General features: G+C 43.8%; 2 protein-coding genes across 2 annotated transcripts in view; one reads left to right on the top strand and one right to left on the bottom strand.

Annotated features, from left to right (window-relative positions):
* Nucleotides 1-778: 778 nt before the first annotated feature.
* EIF6 (eukaryotic translation initiation factor 6) lies at nucleotides 779-4,650 on the top strand (the record flags this gene model as incomplete). The annotated part of the gene is given in 5 exon segments (XM_009581880.1): nucleotides 779-954; nucleotides 2,250-2,426; nucleotides 3,035-3,066; nucleotides 3,068-3,211; nucleotides 4,406-4,650. Coding segments are annotated over 5 exon segments (539 nt in total), but the record flags the coding sequence as incomplete, so codon positions are not given.
* A 6,717-nt stretch (nucleotides 4,651-11,367) lies between these two features.
* The window catches only part of MMP24 (matrix metallopeptidase 24 (membrane-inserted)), a 43,609-nt gene continuing 29,968 nt past the window's right edge, over nucleotides 11,368-25,008 (bottom strand). Inside the window, exons 5-8 of the mRNA XM_009581879.1 lie at nucleotides 15,575-15,789; nucleotides 14,232-14,370; nucleotides 13,023-13,289; nucleotides 11,368-11,779 (exon numbers count right to left, since the gene is read on the bottom strand). Of these exons, the coding sequence (XP_009580174.1) occupies nucleotides 11,442-11,779; nucleotides 13,023-13,289; nucleotides 14,232-14,370; nucleotides 15,575-15,789 (959 nt within the window). The 3' untranslated portion in view covers nucleotides 11,368-11,441. The remainder of the gene's footprint in view (nucleotides 11,780-13,022; nucleotides 13,290-14,231; nucleotides 14,371-15,574; nucleotides 15,790-25,008) is intronic.

The raw sequence follows: 25,008 nt of genomic DNA, 5'->3' as shown, positions 1-25,008 counted from the left end.
GCGGCGGGGAGTCCAACGGGCAGCACCCCGCATCCTCAGAGTTTTTTATTTTAATGCTTCAAGTATGTGAAGAGGAGTGAAAATGGAGAAAGTAAAACTCGCCCAGTAGCAAAGAGCGGGGGTAATGGGGGGTGTTTGCCTCCCAGGGCTTGAAGATGGGCTAAAGACGCGTGTAAGTCTGCTTTCTGGTAAACTGGGAGAAGTTTCGTTTTTCTTAAGGTTAATGGTTCAGTGCCAGCACTGGTGGGGCAGAGCCTGGGGAGGGGGGAGGCATTAACAAATGTGAAAGTCAAAGAAAAGTCGTTCATTTGTCACTAGCCAGTGAGACCCTTTTCAGTCACATGAAATTCTTGCTTCAGTTTTGATCCTGTGAAAAGAATGTCTTTGTCCATCCTATCTTACTGCTTTGCCACAGAAAAATAATACAAACAAGCGGCATCTGTACGTTTTGTGGGGCAATTGGCATCTATAGGGAAAATTCCTAGTCAAACTGTTACATTGAGAACCTTGGGCTTCCTTTAGTTCTGTTGAAAAAGAGAAGTGATTAAAGATAGTACCATTCACCCGTTTCTACTCTGAGATAAGTCTGTGTTATTCATCCTGGTTTTCCCTTACCTGTGGTGCTGTGTTATTTTTAAATGGTAATGTTAGTTCTCTTGGGCTGAATTCTGGGCTTGGGAGGAGAGGATAGGGCAAGGACAATTCAAGCCATTATGTGAACATCAGGAAAGTAGGAAGCCCCATGGAAACGTTCTTTTTTTTTTTTTTGTCATTTTAGGAAACAGACATGGACTGTTGGTCCCGAGCAGTACGACAGACCAAGAGCTTCAACATATCCGCAATAGCCTTCCAGATTCTGTGCGAATTCAACGAGTAGAAGAGCGGCTCGCAGCGCTGGGCAATGTCACTACCTGCAATGACTATGTAGCTCTTGTTCATCCAGATCTTGACAGGGTATACGGCTCTATAACTCTTTTAAACTCATAGTGGATGCACGTGAAATGATTGCCAAGCTGCAGGTTGGGTTTGTAGTTTTTGAGGATTGCTGTATGTAGCGTGGGGATCAGAAGACCTATGCTAACAGCTGAGCTAATGTCACGTAGGAGGCTGTGCTGCCTCATGTTACCTTCTCAAGAGACAAGTCTCAAACTTGGATTTTGGACTTCTGACTTGGTTTCAGTTGATCTGCCTCTTTTCCTGTATTTATCTTTATTTGTGGATGTGGACCCTCCCCCAGTATAGTCTGTGCCCTCTTGTTCAGCAGCTGTAGTGAATGAATGCTCTTTGTAGAAGGGAAGGAGCGGGATATGGAAGTATATTGTCAAATGCAATTTGCTTTGCGTATGTAAAATTGAATGAATAAAAGACAGTGTTCTTATGTGTAATAGAGCATAAGGACAAGTTTAGTCAGGACTGCAGCAGTAGTTACAAGCTACTGCAGAGCTAGCTGGAATTTGTAATAGTTGAAAGAGGCCGTGGATGTGGTGGTGTGCATGTGTACAGAGGGGTGAAAGAAAAATGGAAGGTTCTTGTATGAAAGTTTAAAATAAGGGCAGAGGAGACAAAGTTGCTGCTACTTTATGTTTGAGAACTGATACCTTAACAGCATTAGAGAGAGGTGTGTTTTGTGGCTACAGGTAGTGAAGGTCCTTATAGTGTTTGCTTTCAGTTTGTGCTAAAGGTGATGAAGAAATGGGACTTGGTGTTAGGAGTGCAAAGGAAAAAAAAGGGGGGGTTGGGGGAAAGGTAATGGTTTTTGCAGCACATTATGTTTCAAATAAGTGTAAAAAGTAAGGTAAGATGGCCAGAGAGGGAGAAATCAAAATAATTCACAGTGAAAACCTGGAGGGGAAGGAAGTTCTGAGAGTTATACAGAAAGGTGAGACAATTTTGTCCCAGTGGTCTGGGACAAAAGAAGACTGGTTCACAGGGAATGCCCAGAGAACAGGTATGGACACAATTGATGTACTGCCAACATCCTCCAGAAAGAGGGGAGAAGAGTGTTTCTCAGTAAAGGCACGGTTGTGTTTAGTTATAGTGGCCCAGCTCAGTATTCCAGGTAACTGGAAACATCTGGAGTATAGGGGTTGAGTAAGCATTTTATAATGAGTGGATTGCAATGGATTGTGAAAGTGGGGGCAGGCTTTCAAAGGGGAGGATCCCAGCTGATGGTTGTGTGCAGGAATAGCTTGACTTCAGTTCTACGATACCGTTTTGCTGAGGACTTTATTCTCTCTTTCTGTTTGCAGGAGACAGAAGAGATCTTGGCAGATGTACTGAAGGTTGAGGTTTTCAGACAAACGGTAGCAGATCAGGTGCTGGTAGGAAGTTACTGTGTTTTTAGTAACCAAGGAGGAATTGTGCACCCCAAAACTTCAATTGATGATCAGGATGAACTGTCTTCGTTGCTCCAGGTCCCACTCGTGGTAAGGCATTTGTGGGTTTGTGTTTTCTCTTGCCCCTCCCTTCCAACCCAGTTCTCAGTTTTAATGTTTCTGCATCTCATGGGCTTCTAGATACTGTTTTCTGTGCAGAGGTGTTCCAAGTGGGAGATGAGGAGAAGACTTGAACGGGGCAAGTCTTCTGAGACGTTTTCCCTGTCTGAATAAGCTGCTTAGCATCTTTAATTTGCTTCTGAAACATTGCTCTGCTGGGATTATGCAAATTGTGCTGATTGATTCATACAGAATGTGAGACTGTCTGTGGTTTGGCCACGGGCAGTGTTTAAAAAGATTAAGTAATAAAATCCTGTGCCTGCTCAATTGGATTTGTGAATTTCACGATTGCTATGCCTTTATGCTTCCTACTTGTTAGATTTTATTTCACTGAATATCACACAATTTTCTCTCCAGAGATTAAAGGCTGTCCATTATCTTTTTATCAGAAATCTTTATAACTTTGTTAATGGCAGAAGCTTTAATCTTTTCCGGAGTGTGAATTGAGGCCCTGCACTAAAGACTTGTAATAAGGATGTGTAACAAAATGTGTTGCTGTCAGCATACCCCTTTAACTCTTGCAGCTTTGTTTTTGCTAGGCTGGAACGGTGAATCGTGGCAGCGAGGTCATTAGGAATGGTTGTAAATGACTGGTGTGCCTTCTGTGGGCTGGATACAACCAGCACTGAGCTCTCTGTCATCGAGAGTATCTTCAGGCTGAACGAAGCTCAGCCAAGTACCATTGCTACCAACATGAGAGACTCCTTGATTGACAGGTAAGAAGGATCCAGGTCTGTGTAGAATCATGATCAAAACAGGCAAGATTCTACTATAAAACTAACTGCTTTCACAATTGATTTATCTTTTTTTTTTTTTTTTTTGACTTCCTCTTTCCGTTTGTTGGGTTACTGACAACAATTACCTCGTTGCAGAAGGGTTTGTTTCCTTGTAGCTGATCAGCCTGCTTAGTCTTGTATGGAAAGTGTAAGGGGTTTTGTTGCAGTTATAATACTTTTTGTGAGAAATAGTATCCATTCCAGCTTTCAGATGCTTTTTTTCCTAGCTGTTCAGTGCTTAGCTGAATGGATTTTTTTAAACAAATCTTGTTTTAAAAGTTAAAATGCCAGTGACTTTGCTAGACATCTTGGCTTTTGATTGTTGTAACCGTAAAATTATTATTTCAAATGCCTGCTACAACCATTTCTGGAGCCAAAAAAACTTTGGAGCTTGTCTGCTGCTGCCTTAAATCTTTTTAGCTTAAGGCTGCTCCCTTAAATTTTTTTAAGCCTTTTTGTCAAAGGCTTTGTCCAAGTACCTTTTAATGGGAGCTTTTCTTGTTTTCTGCCCGGAGTGGTAGTGATATAAGACCTTGCCCATTCATTAATGTATGCAAATTTTTTTACAAGGTTTAGGCATACGTATAGATGAATGTCCTGTATGAACTTCATTTGGGCTTTCATCTGATTACAACTCTTTTTTTCTTCCGATCATTGCTGTGGTGCTAGAGGTGTGTTCTTGAGCTACCTAGGCCACTGTAACTTAGTGGCCGAGTTCTGAGTTACTGTAAGAATGTATGGGAATGGTTTATGACATAAGGAAAGAATAAGGAATTCCTTGAATGAAGAACCCTTTGAAAGAGTTCTTTGCTGCCCCTTCACAGTTCCTGTATAAAGGCTTGATGTCTCAGAGCATAACAGAGCCATAATTAAACTTGCTCTGAGCTTTTGATAACTACCTCAGTCAGGCTGAGTGTACATTTTGCCTTTGCCAGCTTGACAAGTCTGTCCTTATGGCTGGCTGTGGGCAGCCGCTAGGTCTGCTTCCCTCTTCTCATTTATGTTCTAGGAAGGGAAATTTCTACCGGGCCTCTGTAATTGGAGGTTGAGAACTGACTGTACTGGTGTTTTGAAATGCCTTCTGCACTCTCTGGCACTCATCTGCTAAATCTCTTTTCTGTTTTGTCTTTTTAGCTTGACATGAGCAGTGTTGGCTCCTACTTTCCAGAAAGCTCCTAAGGAGTGAAGTGTCAAGCTGCACTTTGGATTACAGACATCTAGACCTTCTGATGTTGTTTCTGCAGGCCTAGCCCAAGGAAGAGTCTACAAAACCAACTTTTCATAGTGTTTTGTAAACTAAGTATTATTACAAAAACTGACAACATACATAAGTTACAAATAAGTAATGCTCTCTATCCCTTTGCTGACGTTTTCCAGTTCTTCAGCTGTGCTTTCTTGTTTTGTGATGCTGAATGAGCCCTGCAAAGTAGCCCACAATGTTTACTCTTGTGGCTCTTGGATATTGATCACTGGAAATTATTTTGCCTTAAATAATGCATCAGTGTTCTGCTGCACAGCAGTCTGTTTCAGCACATACATGGCACTGCCCTCTCTTTCCACACTCTTGCTAGAGAGTGATGTTTCTGCTCTAGGTACGCTTAAGAGTCCCTTGTATGTCCAGTACCAAAAATATAGTAGTTTACTTGCCACAGAATAATTCAGAAGTCATCACCTGCTCTCTTGCAGCTATTCCCACAGGGCCAATGATTCTGAAGTGATCAGCTCTGATTAAAACTGGAGTTTCTCAAAGTCAGTTCAGGGGCTTCTAACAGCAAAATGTGTGACTGCCTCTGTTGTCTGCAGATGCTTGGTGGCACGTGGGCTGCTTCTGAGGCATCTGCAAGAGAGAGCTTAGAAAAGCATGCTATTGCCAGTGGGCTTAAATTTGTTCTGCAGGAGTTAGCCACCTACACTGGGAAACTCTTGAGAAGTCAGCAAATCAAAAAAGATTTAAACCACCTTATCTTGAGTTACCGTGGCGATAAAGGTTAAGTAATGCGGTTCTAACCAGTTACTCCATTCAGTCAAGTGTTACAGATTTGGGAGTTTGCTAATTAAGAGCTCTGTCCTTGTGAGGAAGTGGTGATGACGAAAAGGAGCTGTAGATACTGCTTTCGGGTAGAAGATAGTGATTTGCTTCTAAACAGAGCTGTTGCTCACTGATCTCTCATTTCAGTTGCTTTTCTTCTGCTTGCCCGTTAAAGGTGTACTGAAGGCATAGAAATGCCTCCACTTCCCATCCTAAGGGTATGTGGAAGCTCCTTGCTTGCCTCCACGCAGCTGGATTACTTCAGTTGGGTTCTCTTGAGGAGTGCTGTCCTGAAGGCAGTGTGGGCAGAGCTCTTTTTTGGCCCTGGTGCTTCAGGCTTTGTAGAAAATTAAGTAAACTTCCATTTTTGTTTTACTGTCTGGATGTTTAGGGAAGGTTTTATAAGTTTCGGTTGATTAAAGGTTGCTCCTTAAAGTCTTAAATAAGGATTGCCGTAGGATCTTCTCTGATCATAGCAGTCCTGCCATCTGGTCTGTCTAGAATGGTAACTGAGCCAGGGGCTGCCATTTCCAGACAGCTCACCTGCCTTTTGCCATTGGGGAAGCCTGTAAGCAGCTCATAGCTCTACAGCTAACAATTTTTGGTGTTTATGGCCCCTTTGATATGGTGGACTACCTTTCTTGGCACTGACTCCAGGTCTTCTCTCCTTAGCATATCTCAGTATTTAGAGTGAGAAGCTGCTTTCCTTTGGCACCTCCCAGGGCTCTGTTCTTAGGTATAAATGGCAGAGTCTGTCTATCGCTATCGATGTTAGCATGTATTCGTGAAGTGTGAAATGAGTAAGGCCGAAGTCTTTCTCTGCAGCTTCTGTGACTCGTTTTTTTTCATTCTGGTTGATAGGCAGGAATCCTGGTTTATATTGGTGATCTTGATGTGTGTTACGTGTTAAAAATTGCATAGAGATAAACAAGAAGAATAATCCAGTCTCTGTGTAATCCAAATCCTTAAATAGTAAAGATACCAGGAGAGGGTTGGGTGTTGTGATATGCCAAAGAGGATTAGAGACAGACAGCAGAATAGGGTGTTGCTAACTGTGGGGTGTGACCTCTTACAAAAGTTGCATCGAAGCTTGGGAACTGGAAGGTGGCAAATGTGATACCTGTTCTAAACAAGGGTTTGTGGGAATTCTGAACTAGTAAGATGGACCTATGTACAAGGAAAACAGAAACTATAATAAAGAATGGAATTATTAGAAACACGGATACATAATATCATGAGAGAGTATATAAACTTGGTGTTTTAATGGCAATTCATGTCTTAAAAGACCTGTGGAGTTCTTTAAAGGAGTAAAGGAGATATGGAGAAGGTCTGTAATGTTAATTGTATTTCCAAAAGCCATTTAGCAGGTTTTTGTGCCAAAGGCTTTTAAGGACCCTCGGTGAGTGATCCCATGGAATGAGAGGGAAGCCCTTTTAGATGCTTGAGGATGGGGGAAAAAGTCAGAGTAAACGGTTAGATTTTCCAGGATTTTCATGGGGAGCTCCACTGGGAGCCACGATGTTCAGCATTATTGTGTCCTGTTTAGGAAAGGCAGTGAAGGGAAGGCAGTGCAGGGAAGTTGGCCCATACTGACTTATTTTGACTAGTAAGGATGAGGAATGATTGATGGGTTGACAGAAAGCTAAATTCAGGGCAGCTGAACGTGAAGTGAAGCATGTTGTGGTTAAGAATCCAAATTTCACACCTGTAGTGATGAACTCTCAGCAGCGCAAGAGCAAATTCTTGGCCTGAAGGTATGTATTTGAACAAAGACATGTGCTGAGTCAAAAAAGTAAACTGAACGTTTGGAGTTAATTAGGAACATAAAGCCCAGACAAAGCATCATTATCTGTAAATCCATGATGCGTCTTTATCTTGAGTACTATATGTAGATTAGATGCAAATGTTGCACAGTGGTTGCCAAGTTTTTCTGCAAATACATATTTTTGGGTAATGCTTATCTATTTCATTGTTCATTAGATTTTGGTTCTTCTGTAAACTAAAAACTCCAAAAGAAGCCAGGGGAAAGAAGGAGCAAGATTCTCATGCTGTTGGTGATTACTTCCCATGAGAACCTGCCTAGCAGGTCAGAGCTTGCAGGCGCAGGGCCATGACTGTGAGAACAACAGCGTGAAACAAAGGGAGGAATGACAACTCAGGTGAAGGGTTACAGAACAGCAGAATTACAAGTGGCAGGCCCTTGGCATTACACAGCTTGAGGCACTTAAAGCACTGTGCAGCACTTGACTGACCCTTTTTACGTGCTTTATGTCAAAGGCGGCACTCTCCAACGGCAATGCCAAAAGAAGGTGTTAAGGAATAGTCAATAAGATCAAGTTGTATGTCCCTTGGGTGTTGCTACCGTGGGTTCTCAGGATTCTTAAAAATGAAATTGTTGAACTGTGAAGCTGTGGGTTATGTACCACAGCTATATACCACCTTTGCTGTCAGGCAGTGGAAGGCAACACGTGACTTCAGGTGCTACGAAGGGTTGCAGGAATGATCTGAGGAACTATAGCTGTGCGGACAAGTAAGTCTGATACTATGAGAAAGGTTGGAATCAAGCCCTGGGATGAATGTGACAGGATGGAGAAGCATTGTCCAGAGGTTTTGAGGGAGGAATGAATGTCTCGCAACTCAAGGTTCAGTGAAGAAGTCATAGGGTGTGTAGCTTTGGCTGCCATAGTGTGCTTTAATGTCCAAAAACTTTTGGTCAGGATCCTTCACAGAGGTTTTTAAAAATCTGAGTCCTCATGTTGTGTGAGATGGGAGATCCCCTTGAGGTTTAATGACTAATTATAAGTTAGGAACAACTAATTCCTCTTACAGTGGAGGACCACCTCTGTTCTGACTGTAGTGATTGTGTATCCCAGCACATTTCTAACTTACCTGGAAAAACGAGCCTACTTTACTGGTGATGAAATTATTCAAAGTAGTCAAAAACTAAAAAAAAAAAAAAAAAAAAAAAAATGTTGAGTGCAGTATAGTGTATGTAGTGGGCTGCTTGCCGGAGGGGCTGGAACTGCTGCGCTCAAGGTAAACGTGTGCCAGGATTCCCCTCTGGCTGTACCAATGGCCCGTACTGCAGGGTGCCTGTGTATCAGCCCGGGAGCAGACCTAGAAGAGCCTCTTGCTTATGGGATCAGAGTTGAATAGCACTGCTGTTACCTGCTCTCCTGTGGTGGCAATATGTCCTGGTGCTGCATTTCTGGACAGGAACTGGAACACGGCCACCTGTCCATGGAGATGCTTCAGCCATGCCGATGGAAGGCAGACCGAGTCGATACTCTGCTGATAGCTGCTGTGTTTCTGTAGCATAATACAGGATCCCAGCAAAGAGCTCAGGTGTGGGAATATTAAGGAACTATCCCTTATGCGAATACTGGTGTTTGTGCCCGGATCCAGGTCACCGAAGGACTGCACAGGTGCTAATCTTAACAAAAGAGAGATGATAGCGGCGTCAGTGATGGGATTGTACTCGGGGGAAGTGGGGCAACTGCTCACCTACCTGCCCCAGCCCCTGCCCAGTGCCAACACTTGTAACTGTCGAGGGCTGTTTCTCAGCCCCTTCAACACCTACAGAAATACCTCACACCCCTGGAAAGCTCAAACACGCAACATCTGCACCAGGAGCCAGTTACGAAGCAGTTAGAAAAGGCATCAAACGGTTTCTCCGCTTCTTTGAAGCAGCAGTTCTTTGAGGAAGGCTGAATTTTGGCAGTACAAGGCAGGCGGCTGGCCTTATTGCAGTGGGCTGCCTGACTCCGCAAGGCAATACGCAGCTGTCTGAGGAAATGGCTCAGCTTGCTACAGACCCAGGCATTGTGCTGCCTGTACAGCTTGGTACTCAGTATAGGGTTTTGAACAGGCCAAAAATCTACCTTTGGGCAGGCGGAAAAAAATACAAACAAAACCAGACATTTCTCTAGGTTGTAATTTTCTTTTTTTTTAATGATGGCTGTTGGAAGTTGCTCAAAGGTTTGGGCTGTCACAGTCCCAGAAGAGATGGCAGCGTACAGATGAGTTCGATGTGCCATGTGGCTGTGGCGTTCATAGTGTGCATTCTACCACATATATAGTACACATAGCAACGTACGGAGTAGCATGTGTGGGGGGTGTCTAATTAATAGCTCCGATTTTATTTGGTCCTTTGCACTCCTTCACCCATCATGAGACGTTACCACATTTTTTCACTAAAATTCAAAGTTTTGCATCTACTAGCTTCTCACTTATTTTGTAATATGTAATATTTTTTTATGTTTAAACACAATAAACAGCTTGGCTATGGAAATCAATTATGAAGGACAAAATACAGTTTGAGACCACGTGTTATGCAGTCCTAGTGGGCTTCACTAGAAGTATCTATTTGTCTATCCTGCTTCACCATAGCAATATTTGAGCACTAGTTAGAAATTCAGAATGCTAACAATCTTTCTGCTTCTTCATTCCTCATCAAAGTAATTAGGAATATTTTTAGCATGTTTGTCATCCTTGGATTTTTTTTTTGTAGCTGACATTATAAGCTGTACTTTTTCTATACTAACTGGACATTCTGTGCATTGCACTTCCATTGCACTGAATAAAATTCAGTTATAGGCAGAGGGCTTACGCTAATCACCTATTCCTTACAGTGAGTGTGCAAAGCAGTTCATATGCTTACATGAATGGCACTTCTGTACAGCGCTGGACTTCACCATTACATTGCATTGCAAGAAACTCTTCCACTCTCATTTAACATGGTAGAAATATCAGCATCAACAAGAAAATGGACTAAGTTTGTGGTTAGGACACAACATCCTAAACCATTCACAACTGTAAGAGGGATTAAGCAGAAGCTACTGTTGTAGGAAGAGACTTGTGAAAAGTTACTAGCCAAAAGTTCAGATATTTATCTAGCGTTTACCTGATTTTTATGTCTCTGTCAAATGTGGCTAGTGATGAACTCATTCTACTGTGTGGCATGCTTCCTTTGGTCCTTGCCAAATACTTGCCTGTGAAGAAGTGAGCAAAAACAAAAAACATTTCGAAGGCATACAATGTTTGTTACATCTACAGGGATTGGATTTAGTTTTATAAACAGGCCTAATTCTTACTGTATCTTGACTATTTCAGCAAAACATAATGATGATCTCACTCCAAACAAACATTTCCATTCTCCTGAAATCCAACATACAAATTCCACAATCTAGTTATACATGCCACATAACAACAATTCATCTTTCCCCAGCATCTTAACAGGGCAGAGTGCAGTCTACGTCTATACATATTTTTCAGTATATCGGTAACCATTGGTTCATTGTTTCTTGCTGATGGGAGCTTAAAACAACATCATATGACATTTAAATATTTCTTTCATGAATGGCTCCCAAAACAAAAACATGTATTCCCATGATTGTTTTTTTGGACCCAATTACTTTGTCTTCAGATTGTCCCAATCTAGGGCTTGATGTTGCCAGGTAACTTCATGGTGTCTGGTTTGGTGCTTCTTGAGCTTCTGCTCTGCACTCATTTACCTCTTTGAGTGCTTAGTGGTTCCTCATGCACTGTGCTGAGTGGCAGCGTTGATTAGTTATGAATGTACAAAACATCTGACCAGCAGGTATTGGAAAATTGTATCCAGGTAATTCCCTGGATTTTGTAATAAACTAAGAAGATCTTTTAGAATGGTTCAGCATCAGAATGTCTTCTGCTTACGATACTGAATTGTTCCTGTTCATAGATTTCATGGTCTTAATTCATTTATGAGACAGCTATTAAAAAAATGGTTCTGTTCAGAGGTGGTTTAGCTACACTGGAGAATGCTGGGTTTAACAGGGAGCACTGGTGCAGGGAACTGAAGGAAGTTTCCCAGGTCAGTTGAAACCTGTCTTGAAGACTCTGATGTTAGCAGAGTGAGCCTGTGGAGGATGGCACACCAAGACTGACACGCGACTGAGGCAGTAAGAAGGAAAGAGGCTCCACACTGCAAGGCTGCCTGTATTTTTTCCAGTTTTCTGGCTTCTTTCGGTCCCAGGCTGTCCAAAACTTGTAGGTCACTGAAGTAGTTTTGTTTAGTAGGCTTTTGAATGCATTTTTTTTTCTTTTTTTTTTTTGTCCATAGTCCTCATCAGATCAATGAGTTGAAATGTGCAGAAGGCTGTGTCATACCCATTCCTGAACAGGTCTTTTGTAATACACAACATTTTGCTGCACCTCTTTGTTTTTAAACTGGAAGATCGTGTATACCAAGACAAGGATACATAGAGACAAAATGCAAGGGATCACAACTGCGATTGCATTTACAGTGCTAGGCACATCGTTTATTGTCACCATAATATCCACATCGTCGTGGGGGAGGCGTCTGTCTTTGCTTCGTTCAACATCCTTCTGGTTACAGCCCATCCAGTCTTTGAGGATTGACCTGGGGTAGCCTGGCTCCACACTCAGCCTCTGGTTATCGAACTTCCAATACTCCTTCCCTTTGTAAAAGTAGGTATAAACTAGGAGACAAAACAGAGAATATTTCTCACCACACCATTTTCAACTTGATAAGCTGTGCTTGTGTGAGGATGTGCAGAGCCTGAAAGGCTGGAGGCGGTAGCTGCCTGGGCCAGTAAAACACATTCATCCAGGGCATCCCAAAACCATTGAAAAGTAAAGGTGGTTTTGGGGCTAGGATTTAAAGGAGAAGCCCACAGAGCACCATTCCCCTTGGCCAAGACAAGCTGTGAATAAAAAAAAAAAACAAACCCTAACTAACTTTAAAGTAAGTGTTCTGTAGGAGTTATTTTTTACTAAAGCATCTGTAAATATGTGCTCGTCATTACCAAGCAATTAACGTAGTCTGCAGAATGACAGTGTGTGCCTGGGTGCAATAATGTTTGGAAGAATACTTAAGGTTTCTGTTCACCCAGCCTGAGGGAGCAGATGCTGAATGAGTCCTTTTGGCCACAGAATCCAGAAGATTTGGTCTTTATTAAGGAGCAGTCTTGTCCTGCTGCTAATAAAAGGCTGATGGTTTATGCTACATGTTGTCTGAAGTACCCCTCATCTCCGCAGATGACTCCTTTTCTAATCACTTTCAAGTGATTAGAGGAAAAAAAAAAGAGAAGGGAACAGTGGTGAAAGCGTTGGGTCTCCTGCATCTGTCCTCCAGCTTGGCTGGCTCTCACTGCAATCCTCCAGCCCTCATCTCACACTGCAGCCCCAAATTTAAGCACGGCCTCAACGGCACAAGCCCCTTCTGTCAGTTCTCTCCCCAACTGGAAGAAGAGGAAGAAATCTTCAAATCGGAGAAAGAAATGTGTTGGAAGGAGCCTCTGGAGGTCCAACCACTACTCAGAGCATGGCTAACTTCAAAGTACATAAGGCAGGTTGGAGCTTACAACAGAGTGACTGAGCTAGGTACAGGTAAGAAACTAGGAGGAAAATGTAAGTTACGGCATCCTTGCAATCAGGGCCCAGGAAAACTCGGGTTGTGGCAGCAAAACCAGAAAAAGTCCCCTTCCCATCCACCAGAGCTGGCATTACGATGTGATTTAGCAGCTGAGGTACATGGGTTGGGATGAGGGTCAGGACGGATCTCAGACTGCCGGTGCTCGCAGGTGCCAGTGTGACCCTAGGACTGCTGAGACTTGATTCCTATCTCAGGAAATATTCGAAATATCCCACATCCAACAACCCAACTCCCAAGGTAGACAAGCTATTACCAATCTAACAGATGTAATGACTGCTGGTACATACAGCCTTCTTTGCTGATAAAGGCTCCCTGTGGAGCCTGAGGGATTCCTCTCCACACGGTGATGGGCTTTGGGTATCCTGGGTCCGTTGCTCTCTTGTCCTCGTTGTACCTCCAATACCTGTCGCCTTTGAAGAAGTAGGTTTTGCCCACTGGCTCCCAACGCAGAGCTGTGTCAATGCCTTCTCGGGGCAGACAGCTCCCCAGCTCCACCAGACTGTGTGGGTAGCCTGGCTCTGCTGTCACTTCTTTAAAAACCCAGTATTTATCTCCTAGAGATGAATGGGGACACAAACAACAAACAGATTTGCCTAATTAGTAGTTGAATCGATATAAATGTAAAATAGCCACAATGAACGACAGCATGTTGAGGACTTCCAGGCTCAACTGTATTATGTGAAAAAGCTGCTCCTCCTCTTCATTTTGAACCCGAAACCTCCTGATTTCATTTGCTGCTCCTCAGCTCTTTTTTCGAAAGAGATGTTAAACAACCCTTTCCCATTTACCTTCTCTAGGCCAGTCATGATTTCAAAGACTTCTCTCATACCCTGTCTTTGTCATCCCTCATCAGGCTGAGGAGTTCCTCACAGGAGGTCAGCCCATACTTTTCGATCATTTCTGTTGCCTTTCTCTGAGCCTTCTCAAGTTTTAATACAGTTTATTGAGCTGAGGGACTGAAGCTACAGACATAAATTCAGAAGACCAGGTACTGTGTTTCTGTACGGGGGCATGCCGATGCTTTCCAGCCACTCTTCCTTGCTTACAGCTTGCTCTCAAGTAACAGGATCCTGTTCAGACACTGCCACAGTGCAAGGAGCTAATGTGGGCCCCAGCATAAGGTTGGTCATTTTGTCTCTTTAGGAGACAATTGTCCAGAAATGTGGCTTGGGAGTGCCCTATACCTGGACAGGCCCTAATGCCCTGCCGAAACATGTTCAAGGAGATAGGCAGGAGACTGACACTCCCTGGGAAACAGGAGCTATTTCTTGTTATCACATGGAAGCCAGCTTCCACTAATCAATATTAGCTTTATACAGAGATTGTCTGGCAAGGCCAGCCCATGCTAAACTATATTTTAAGGATTAGTGGCTGCTTGAAGTGTCCTCTTGGAAAAGGACAAGGATGCAGCATACCTGTTTTCACCATCTTCATGCCATAAAAGAAGAGTGTGTTGTGAGGCAGGTGTGGTAGGCTTGTACTGAAATGTACTGTACCTTTGAAGAAAACGAATTTTCCATCAGACCGCTCATAGGCCGCATCAATCTTTGCAGGGAGACCTTTCCAGAACTGCTCAATTTGCATGGGATATCCCTCCTGCACTCGGTTGTTGCGCAGACGCCAGAACCAGCGATCCTGAGAAAACCAGAAGCGTCTTCAGACTGAGTATTTTTATCTTGCAGTCAAATCAGGCTGGGCGTCCAGCATCAAGCATTACTAATCCCTGCCTAGGCCCCGTAACCATTAAAGACAGAAGTCCTGGTTCAGATGACAGCTCCAACCCAGCCCAACACTGTCTCCAGTGAGGGAAGCGCTTCGTGGGGAAGATGGCAGCCAAAAGGGTGACAAGTTGATTGCTGGTGCTGTGAAAAAGGGTGGAAAGAAGGAGAGGAAAAAGGAGCAGGGGGAAGCAAGTCCACAGTTATAAGCGTTATGAACTCATCTGTGAGTGACCTCTCTGTGTGTCTCGTCACTGAGGTGTCACACTTGTCCTGGTATAACTGGTGCTCACCTATCAGACCCCAGGAGAGCCATACAGCCTTAACGTTACCTGGTGACTGTGTGAAGCACACAACATCCAAAGGCACAAAGGAGTTATTAAATATCCCTTAAGATATGAGATCATTAGTTAAAGCCATAGTGGATGCTCAGGGATGAGTAAGAGCAGGACAGAGCCTGTGAGACTTCTCCCAGATACGGTCCCAGCCTTCGACTATTTTCAGTTCAGGCATTTTCTGCAACTGATGTGGTTTGTCCATTTAATGACCTTCAATATATCCCTCTCCACATTCACACCCATTGGGCAGAGTGAATGCCACAGGTATTTTGGCAATGGGACCATGGGTTTCCATATTCAAGGCACTGTAACGTGCGCTATTGAGCAAAGCCTCTCCTTCCTCCCTGGGTGTAGTTTACAAGCAAGGTTGACTCAAACTCCCCAAGAGCTTCAGGTAGGCTGAGTGCTCCCTGCAGCCCAGGTTCGATGCATGCCATCTCTGGAGGCAACGAGGCTTAATCGCTGGTTAGGTACTGGTATTGCTTTCTGGCTTTATAGGTGGCTCCTCTCTGAGTTTGATGGTGTCTGAACTCTCTGCCAGTGCCTCCAGTTCACATTGTGGTGCACAGGCTGCCTGGGCATTTTGTGAATCCCATCAGGCACTGTTTCTAAATATTACAGAGCCAATCTGCTTACATTTCCTTCTAATATTGCTCATTCATCAGCCTCAGAGGAACAGCTATTTTCACAGACATTTCAAATCTCACTACCTTATACTTCTATTAATCCTTTCCAGCAATAAGACTAAAGAAAGACTCCTGGGTAAGCAGGAATTTTTAGTACCTTGAAAACAAACATTTCTCCTCTAAAGAGAGCCACGGTGTTAAAGTTGCCATCACAGATGTTAGGTTTCGTGCCAGGAGGAGATGGCCTATCACCCAGAGGAGGACTAGGAGGTCTTGGCTGTCTCTCATGTTTTCTTTCCGAAGTGGAGTGAATTCTGCGAACAGGAAGAGTCGGTAAAGGCCTGGTTGGCTCCAGGGGCTCAATAGGAGGACCTAGAAGTGAAAAGAAAAATGTTTAGCAAAGTGAACAAGTTTGGATTTTCTGTGCTTCCCTCGTAGGTTTTAAAAGGCAACAGGCTGGATGAATAGCATTGCGAGGAATTTACATACTCCTTATGCAGAGCTCACTCCCTAGAAATGGGGAGCAGAACAAGATGCATCCACACCTGAAAGATGTTCCAAAACAGATGAGTGATAAGAACTGAAGAAGAGTTTTTGTAGCTCTTCCCAAGGAGGCTGGAGCTAAAAGGAAGGAGGAGCCACACCAATCACGTTCCTAACTGAAATGAAAGGTAATAACCCTTGAATAGTAATGTTTAGTAGACTGTAAAAAAAAAAAACCAAACAACAACCCAAAAAAACCAAAAACCAAAGCAAAACCAGAAAAAAGTTAGGGTGTGAAAACCAATGCTGCAATCTAAGGGGAACTGCAGGGGAATTTAGAAATTAGAAAGCAATTACTTCATTACAGTTTAGTCACCAATCTTTGCTTTCAGAACACCATGGGAATGCTGATGAACAGCCGTGATAAGGGACCATGCTCTCATTCAAATGATGCCCCCCACAAGCACAGCTCTCCCCTTCGATCCTTACCCAGCTCAGCTTTGAGATCTGACAAGGCTGCAGGAATGTAAAGAGTTATAAAAATACAAGTGACTTAGACTTGGAGCAGAGGTCTGCTTTTAAACCAGCTCTGCCATAGGACGATTTCATTAACAGTTAGTGATAAAATCTGGACCAAATCTAATTAAGAGAGCCATAGATTTCTTGTTGCTTCTCAGAGAAGGCCATAAGATAGTATGACAATAAGCAGAAGGCTACTAAAAGCAAGAGATTTTGGCAAGTTTCATCTGATGTAATCAAATGGGATTTGATTGTTTATTTGCATGGATTATGGTTTCAATCTCTTTCTGAACAATGCTTTTGAAGGGGCTATGTAGAGAGATTGCCAGACAAACCTCCACCAGTGGGGAGAATGGGGGCTGACTTCCATGGTTGCTAGATCATGTTTTAGGGGTTCAACAGCACTGCTGATGTGCTTCACACCAGCTGGTATCATTGAACACTTGCACTGGACAAGGCTCATCCTCACAGGCTGAAAGACAGTTACCCTGTTGTGGGTGATTGCCTCGCCCATGCCCAGAGAAGGAATTTACAAGTAAGGATTTAGACACCCATGGAGGCTATGCACCTGTGGGATTAGAAGAGGACTTTTGCAGATAAACATTTTGAACTATGCTGCCTAAAATGATGGTTAGGTGCCCAAGTCCCCATGTCAACTTAGCTTTTAATGTTACATTTTCAAAGGGTTCCTATAATGAATGAGTGCTTAACACATCCTGGAAGGGTGATTGGGTTAGTGAAAATCATCACAGCTAGTGACAAAGCAGTCATCAGAGAAAGCCATCATATTTAATTGTTATTATGGTTGTAATGGTAAGAATCATATGTGCAGGTTTCATGGATATTATGTTCAGAAAGTACCACTTAGATAATATACTCCAACTTCCTGCAGTACCAGGTCAGAAACCTCCTGCGAGTCCTGCGATGAGCCTAGTGTTGCTGGTGCAGATACAGCATGTTTTCCAGATTTCAAGCCATAGAAAATCCTCTATAATGCACAGCAAATTGTTCCAATGATTAAGCCCTGTCACTGCTAAAGTCTGTGTCTTATCTATCATCTGAGTTTGTGCAGCTTTAGATTCAGTATTTTTTTTCTTATCTCTAGTGTCTCAACATTTAATCATTTACAGATCTTGAGGATGCTTTTTAAATTCTCCTTAATGAGAATTCTCCGTAATAGACCAGTTCCTTCTGTCTGTTGCTGCAATGTCTTTTGGTTTTAAGATCTTGAGACTTACTCTTACAGCTCTTTTCTAAAGCTTTTCAAACGGATCATTATATTTCTTCAAGGTGACTTGTCCTCATAATGTGATATTTTGTGCCATATACAATTTTTATTAGCAACTATTTTTATTTACTTTTATTCCAGAACTTTAATAAAAGACATAAAATATTGCTCACAGAAATCCTTCAGATGAGGCTTCTCTGTTGATAATTATTCTTGGAAAGCTGTCTACATGAAATGGATAAAAATATTATACTGATACTGTGTATTTCTCATTCCCCTCCATTCTTAGCTGTTCAGTGCCCAGTATCTTAGCGTACCATAAAGTTCTTTTAAATAAAATTCCCAAACTGTGATATTGCTACTGCAAGTGATCTGTGAATTTTCCCCAAATGCTATGCAGGAAAGGTCTCCAGACACTGCCTACCATAGGAAGAACAGGATTGGACCCCCTCGTTAGCCAGGCAATATGGGTGCATCTACGCTAGTGTTTCAGTTCACCTTGGGAGTGTGCTTTTGAAGAGATGCTCCATCATTTGCAATTTCTGTGCTTTGATTCACACTGAAGTTCATAAAATGCATTCTTTTCCCACAAAGCTAAACTTGAAGATGCACTTCTGGAGCGCATCTAGGATACTGCAGCTGCAAATAGGCATCACAGTGCACAGCTAGAGCTAATCCACAATAACCACCCCCTTCCCCAAAATGCATACAAAGTGGGTGTCAAGTCCTCAGCACTCTATTTACTTAACACCATCCCTAAATACTGCAGTATCTACAGATGTGCTACTATTCTTGCTGGCAGCCAAGAACAACTTATTGTGCTGTGAAGCACATGGGCTGTGCAAAGGCATCTCCTCCAACAAGCGGCATGCTAGCTGGCACTTCTGGTTCAGGCTGGAAAGCTCATGGAGGTAGGACTGACCTGGTACAGTGGGATGTGCTGCAGAGGAAGGGATGGGAATGGGGAAAGAGGTCCCAGACAGATCTTACACAAAGAAAGCCGGGGTTCTGGTTTGTTCAGATGGGACGTGGAAGCATAGTGTTCAGCTCCTGCTTTGGCGAATTAAAGGAGCAGGAACCTGGTAACCTGTTTTGGCTGCCAAAAATGGCACTTGGTGCCAGTTATAGTACCTGAATAAATTAAGTTTGAAAACCAGCAATTTACATGCTTGGTGAAGACAGGAAATGCTTGCATTAAGGAAAGGTAAGTCTTGACTGGGACCTAAGCAAGGAAACAATAAGCAGTGACTTACTGCACACTGCAGGTCTCTCATTAAACAGCAGTGTGATCCCTTTACTCTTGGGCTGCCATCCACGTGGCTTTGAGTGGATGTGTTTTGTAAATAACATTGAAAAAACTCTAATGCATGTCCTGCATGATAGGATTCTCCTGCCAACAAACTGATACAAGGATCATCTTTCTAAATGAGACTATAGCATGTTGCTACAGAAGCACAAGAGAGGTGTAGTTGTTTGTTCCCTCCCCTTTGCAAGAGGCTAACGCTGCCGTACACTGACCAAATCAGAGATGCATTTCTGTTGCCATATATGGATCAGAAAAGCCTCTTTGTTGGTCAGTTTAATTGATGCAGTGGAGCAATTTAATCAGACAGCTATTTGGTAGTTTGCAGAAGACCGCCGCCAGTTCCAGCACAGGATAGATCCCTGTGTTGTAGGAGGCAGCCAGAAGCAAATTCACAACATGATTGTAAGGGCTCCAAGGAGCACTGTTGCCTTTAAACAGAGTGAGATGTGTAGCAATCTGCAATGCAGAAAGGCACACCTGCTGTCAAAGGCAATTGTCTGGGAGGGACCCAAGAAGTCACTGTGTATTATGTATTCAAACTGCTTGCTGGAAAGACACAGAGTGCAAAAGGAGTGATTGCCAAGTCGGGGCGGTTCTGCTTCTCACACACAGCAAATGGACAGAGATACTCAAATCAACAGCAGTTCTGGATTTCCAGAAACAACAAGCAAAAACCTCCACACTTTGAGAGGAGAAGAGAGCAAGAGTAGAGTTTTATAGCGATGACCATGAGCAGTAAGATGAGGACACGACATTAATTCCCACCCCCCTTAAAGGAAAAAAGGGTGAGACAGGTGTAATATCTGACGAAAATTATGATGAATGTGTCTGATGGGTCACAAAGACACATAGAATCTGACAGTAAGGTGCAGAATAGGAATTATAGTATTGTGGTCATATGCTAGATACTTAACATATGCATGATTGGAGTTATTAAAGATTCACTCTCCCTTCACACGTGAGGACCAGATTACAGCCTGCCCTGCCCCTACTGCAAGAGAACAGTCATGTTCGTCTCTCACATTCAACTTAAGTGCCCAAAGTCTTTCACAGTCTTCTGTAGAGAAGAGAAAGTTAAAATAGCACCTGCAACCCAGGGGACCGATGTAAAGGTTTTAATTAGCCCTAAGATAACACTGAAACAGAATGCAGTAAACTTGCAAGGCAGAAGCAGTTGTACACACTGTGGCCAGGATGGTGCAAATCAGCAATGAATCAGGTGAACCAGAGATTTGCATTAACTGAAACATTTGCTAGAGCCGTGGAAAGAGATCACAAGTCAGGACCAACAACCAAAGCTGGGCCACTGTATGTACTCACTGTGCTTGCAATGGCCAAACTAGCGCTGGCCAAAGCTGGGCCACTGTATGTACTCACTGCTTGCAATGGCCAAACTAGCGCTGACATATTGCTCTGAAGGAGGTACCCAGCACTGACAAGGCTTCCCACACATTTTGCAGGTGGTACTGCAACTTGCTTGGATGCAGACTTTGTCATTTCACTTAAAATATTCCTCTTACTGTCTTTCCCTGCCAGCCATGGATTTTTCCTTGCTATCTTTCACTTTCCTTCTTTTTTTTTAATGCATTCTGGGCCTTCTAATTTATCCTGATTGAAGTCTTGTCTCCTCTTGTGGTTATACAGATTGCATTTTTATTTTTAATTGCTGCCTTCACTTTGTCACTGAGTGAGGGTGGACTTACAGCTAAAGGTGGAAGGTAATCCTACAGTTATGCACATGCAAAGAGCAGAGGAGCATACATACAACATGAAAATCCTCGGATCCAAGTGCTAGGCAGGCAGAATTTGGTCTACAGTTAGGGGGATGGAAAGCAGAAGCACAGCCTGTCCATTGCTAAGAAAGATGCTATCTTGTAAGACTAAGCCACTTCAGAGCACAACCTGGCATGAAAGCAGAATGAATAGACCCTATATAGTTTGCCAGCCATTACCATTTCCAGAATCTCGTCACAGTAACCTGCCTCCAAAACAGACGGCTAAAGGCAGGATATAACAGCAGCAGAGATGACCGTGTGAACAGTTACTTAAGAGATGCTGGCACCTTGGTATGTATTACAGGAACTGATTACACCCACCACTGATATAACTAACCAGGCAGTATTGCACGCAAATCACAGCCTCTATCACTACGTTTCCAAGCAACTTCAGAGAATTAGTCACAGCAAATCTCATTGAGAGAAAAATTAAATGAGAGAGGCTATTGCATGGGTCTGCAATTGGGCCTGAACCCAGCCACCTAGTTATTGCGTGTGATCCCAGCACCGGTGCCAAACCCACCCCCAGGGCTGAACCTGCAGCCACTTCCACATGGGAAGCAGGTAAGAAACCTCCTGGAGCTGGAAACTCTACGTTCCAGAGGGAAGCAACTAGCTGGGACTTTACAGACACTGTGTGGAGAAGAAGACTTTCTTCCTCTCTATCACAACCAAGGCAAAGAATGTCAGAAAGCTTTTGGGTCACAGCAGATCACCTTCAGAGCGTGACTTCCGCCACTGGCACTTTTAGCCTCCTCCCTTCATGCTTCCTCTGTCGCAGACCATCTGAATACAAGGTGACCTGTGAAGATAACACAGAGAGAGGAGGCATTTAGGAGCCACTGTGTCGATAGGTGAGGACAAAATATAATTGTACTGTCCTCCTGGCTATTGACAGAGTGTTCCCTCAACTGCACAACACCTGCCTGGAGGCTCAGCATCTTGCACGGCTCAGCATCCGTCACAGCCAGCTCTGTGCGAGCCAGGCAGCTATCCAAGCCTGCCAGTGCGGAGGATGCCCTTTGTTTCAGATCCAGCTAACGAACCACCTGCAAACAAAGGCCTGTCTTTATCTTCTGAATATTCACTCCAAGAATAAAACTATCATCCAGACTACAGGCAGGCAGTTACACTTTTGAATAACATACAGGGTTTTTTTGGTTGTAAAAAGCTGAGCTGCCTGCATGTTTCTGCAGGACTATACCAGCTGTCCAGGTACACGGGAAAGGTTCCTCAGTTTCAAATCAAAACGTATGATCCAAATGAGCCAGGGAGAGTGAGAGAAAACCACCTGGCTGCTCTGCAGACTCCAGGGCAGTGGAGAGAGGTCCCTGTTCATATTAAATGAGCTAGCTGCCAATAAGCTATCTCAGGGATGAGAGATGGCCCATCCACAACAGCTCAGAGCTCAGGAAGGACTCATTTCCCTTGCTCGCTTGGTAAACCTGTCCACTTTGCACTTCTGGGGTTAGGCTTCAGCAAAGTGAATCACCTATTTCAGTTAGTTTGGGTATCCTTGCCACAGTGCACTACAGTCTGCAGAACAAGCTCCAGCACCCACACTGTACCCAACGGTTGGGCGGTAAAGGCCCTCATGATCATCATTGGGTGGCAGGAAGGGTTTCCTGAGCCCTTCTCACATAGACGTTCTTCTCTGAATGACCAACTGCCACCCAGGTGAAAGAGCGTTCACCTGGAAGACAAGTGTCCATGCCTGAAATCCTTGCTCTAAGCCAAAGTGAAGGCTCTCCCGGGCTCTGTAATGAGGCGATTCACCTTGCGGTTGGGTTCTCTGCTTTGGGTGCAAGAAAACTAGGTCCAAAATTCCCAGGCTTAGGCAGGCAAATGATGGGAGTTTGGGGCTCTGCAAGATGCTCCAGCTGTGGTGCTTGCAGCCCAGTTCCCCTCTGGAAAACCTTTAAGAAGCCTGACATCTGCTCCACCGCAAAATAGAACATTTTTTTATACTCAGAAAGATCTGTAGGATGAGAGAAGTATTTCATGCCCAGCCATAACATAAAGCAGTGTTTCTGCATCAGCTGACAAACCTCCCTCCTCTTACACCCAATGTGTGCAGCTCCAGGGCTGATGTGGGCATGGGTGAGTCCCTGTGTCGTGGCAGAGTCCTCCAGGTGTCAGGTGGACCCCAAGGACAGCACTGGGAACCAGGCGGTTACTCCCTGCCTGTTTTTCGGAGGAATGGGAATGGAGACCTGGCATATGGCAGGTGAGATTCAGTGGATGCACCAGAGGTGGAGTCTGGTATTTCCTGCTGGGTCCAACAGAGTCTCTGGACGGCAGGAAAGGTGCAAATGAAGGGATGCAACACAGAGACGGAGTCTGGTATCTCTGCAACAAGCCAAAGATGTGGCACCAGGGCAGATCCCTCCAGCTCTCTTATTGCCACACGTTTTCCTCCCCCTGCCCTCCTACGAGCACAGCACCATGGGGCATGGATCCAAAAGTCTCAGATCTTGCAGCTTCTATAGATAAGATCTTGGATGTTACTCTATTCTCTTCCCACGTTCAAGAGGACATTCCCAGAAAACTGTCCTATGCCTAATGTTTCCAGGTCCTGCATGACGGCAGAGTTTGCTCTGATGGTCCCACAATGCAGTGTCACCACCTGGAGCATTTTCCATCAGGTCTTTCTGCTGTTTCATCACAAGCCATCTCACACATACATGTAGGTTACAAGGATCTGGGATTGCTCTATGGGCTGCCATTGGGAAAAGGTGAGGGAGGTTATAAAACCCATGCTTGCTGCACAGGAGTAATGAGGCCAGCAGAAGGTGCTATTTGCTCATGGACACCGTGCCCTGCTGATGCCCTGTTCCTGGATGTCAGAGCTGGTGTTGTCTAGTTCCAGGGGCTGGTGTGGTTTCATGACCACCCTGGACCTCAGCCCTCATGGGATGCAGCACGTACGCTGACTGGGAGCTTTTCTCCTGAGCTGCAGAAAGATGTGTGAGGTTGACACGTCCTCAGCGAGATTTGGGAGGACCCACATCCTTGAGGTTGTCTCCAGGCTTAACGATTTGGTCTATCTTTGAGTGATTGATTAGGAGACCTTTCGTTTGTGACCTTAAGCTTTGAAAGGGCCTTGATGGTAATGGCCTGGTTTACCAGATCCAAGCATCTGTGTGGACATGAGTTTTTCCTGCACATCATATCAACCCCTCTGCTCCCCAGGCATAGTGTCAGAAGAGTCACTCCTAACATGAGAGGCTGCTTCAAGCCTACTGCAAAAGGGTACTTAGAGCAGGACATGAAGAACAGGAGAACCAGTGCTGAAGGATGATCAGTTCAGGCTGTGTGACAAGGCCATGGCTGAGTATGTCTCCTCTCTCCATGTGCACTGTAGCTGCATGCAGCCCTGACTTCAACACTAGCAAAATTAAAAGAGGCAGTCAACTTAACAGGATATAATACATAATGGTATTATTTTCAGTTTAATTCCTTCCTGGGCATGTCACTTGTGACATGGGCACATAAGTACAGTGGGAGATATCCTTCTGAAAAAGACATGTAAAGAACAGTCATGATATTTCCCTCATTTTGTCAAGGAACATGCTACAAAAAGCACCTATTAAAAGATGAAATACTGCTGAATTGTCTTACAGTCTACTCTGTCACACACAGTGAGCTGCTGGCCTTTTCATTGTTAGCTTGTAAGTGGAAATAACATTTTAAACATTGACCTTATACTAACCAGCACGAAGCACAAACAAGAGTTCACATCACCTACTGTCTCTTTAGGTAAGTTTTGAAAGAAATCTAGCAGAAAATAACTTACTAATTCAACAAATCATTATATGACAGATTTAGACATATTTCTTTTCTAAGGGATAAACACAGATACAATATAAAAATACATTTGAAATGCATCATTCTCAAAAGAAGAAGCCAAAATGGACTTAAGCTTTAGTAGAGCCTCTGTTCTTTGTTCTAGCAACTTCAGTGGAATGAAAAATTGGAAGTTTTAATTGAATTTACTTTTAAAAAAGGATACTACAGGCAAGGCAGTGGCTCTGGCTCTGTGACTTATTTTGCATAGTAGGTTCCTAGATAGATGTATTGAACACATACTGCTGCACTGTAGAGAATGTCAAAGCAGCAAGAAAGCCGCAGGTTTTGATTTTTGGACAGGTGCTCTGGTAGATGGGCTTTTGGCATTCCCAAGGCACAACAAAGCAGATTGGCACTGTGGAAGTAAAACCCATTAGTTGAATGTTCCTGCTAAAGCTACAAGAAGGATATTTCAACAGTCCCTTCTCAGT

Source organism: Fulmarus glacialis, unplaced genomic scaffold, assembly GCF_000690835.1.
Source record: "Fulmarus glacialis isolate BGI_N327 unplaced genomic scaffold, ASM69083v1 scaffold5717, whole genome shotgun sequence".
Classification (NCBI taxonomy): domain Eukaryota; kingdom Metazoa; phylum Chordata; class Aves; order Procellariiformes; family Procellariidae; genus Fulmarus; species Fulmarus glacialis.
The sequence above is the reverse complement of the archived record's forward strand: the minus strand, read 5'-3'. Positions and strand labels throughout refer to the sequence as shown.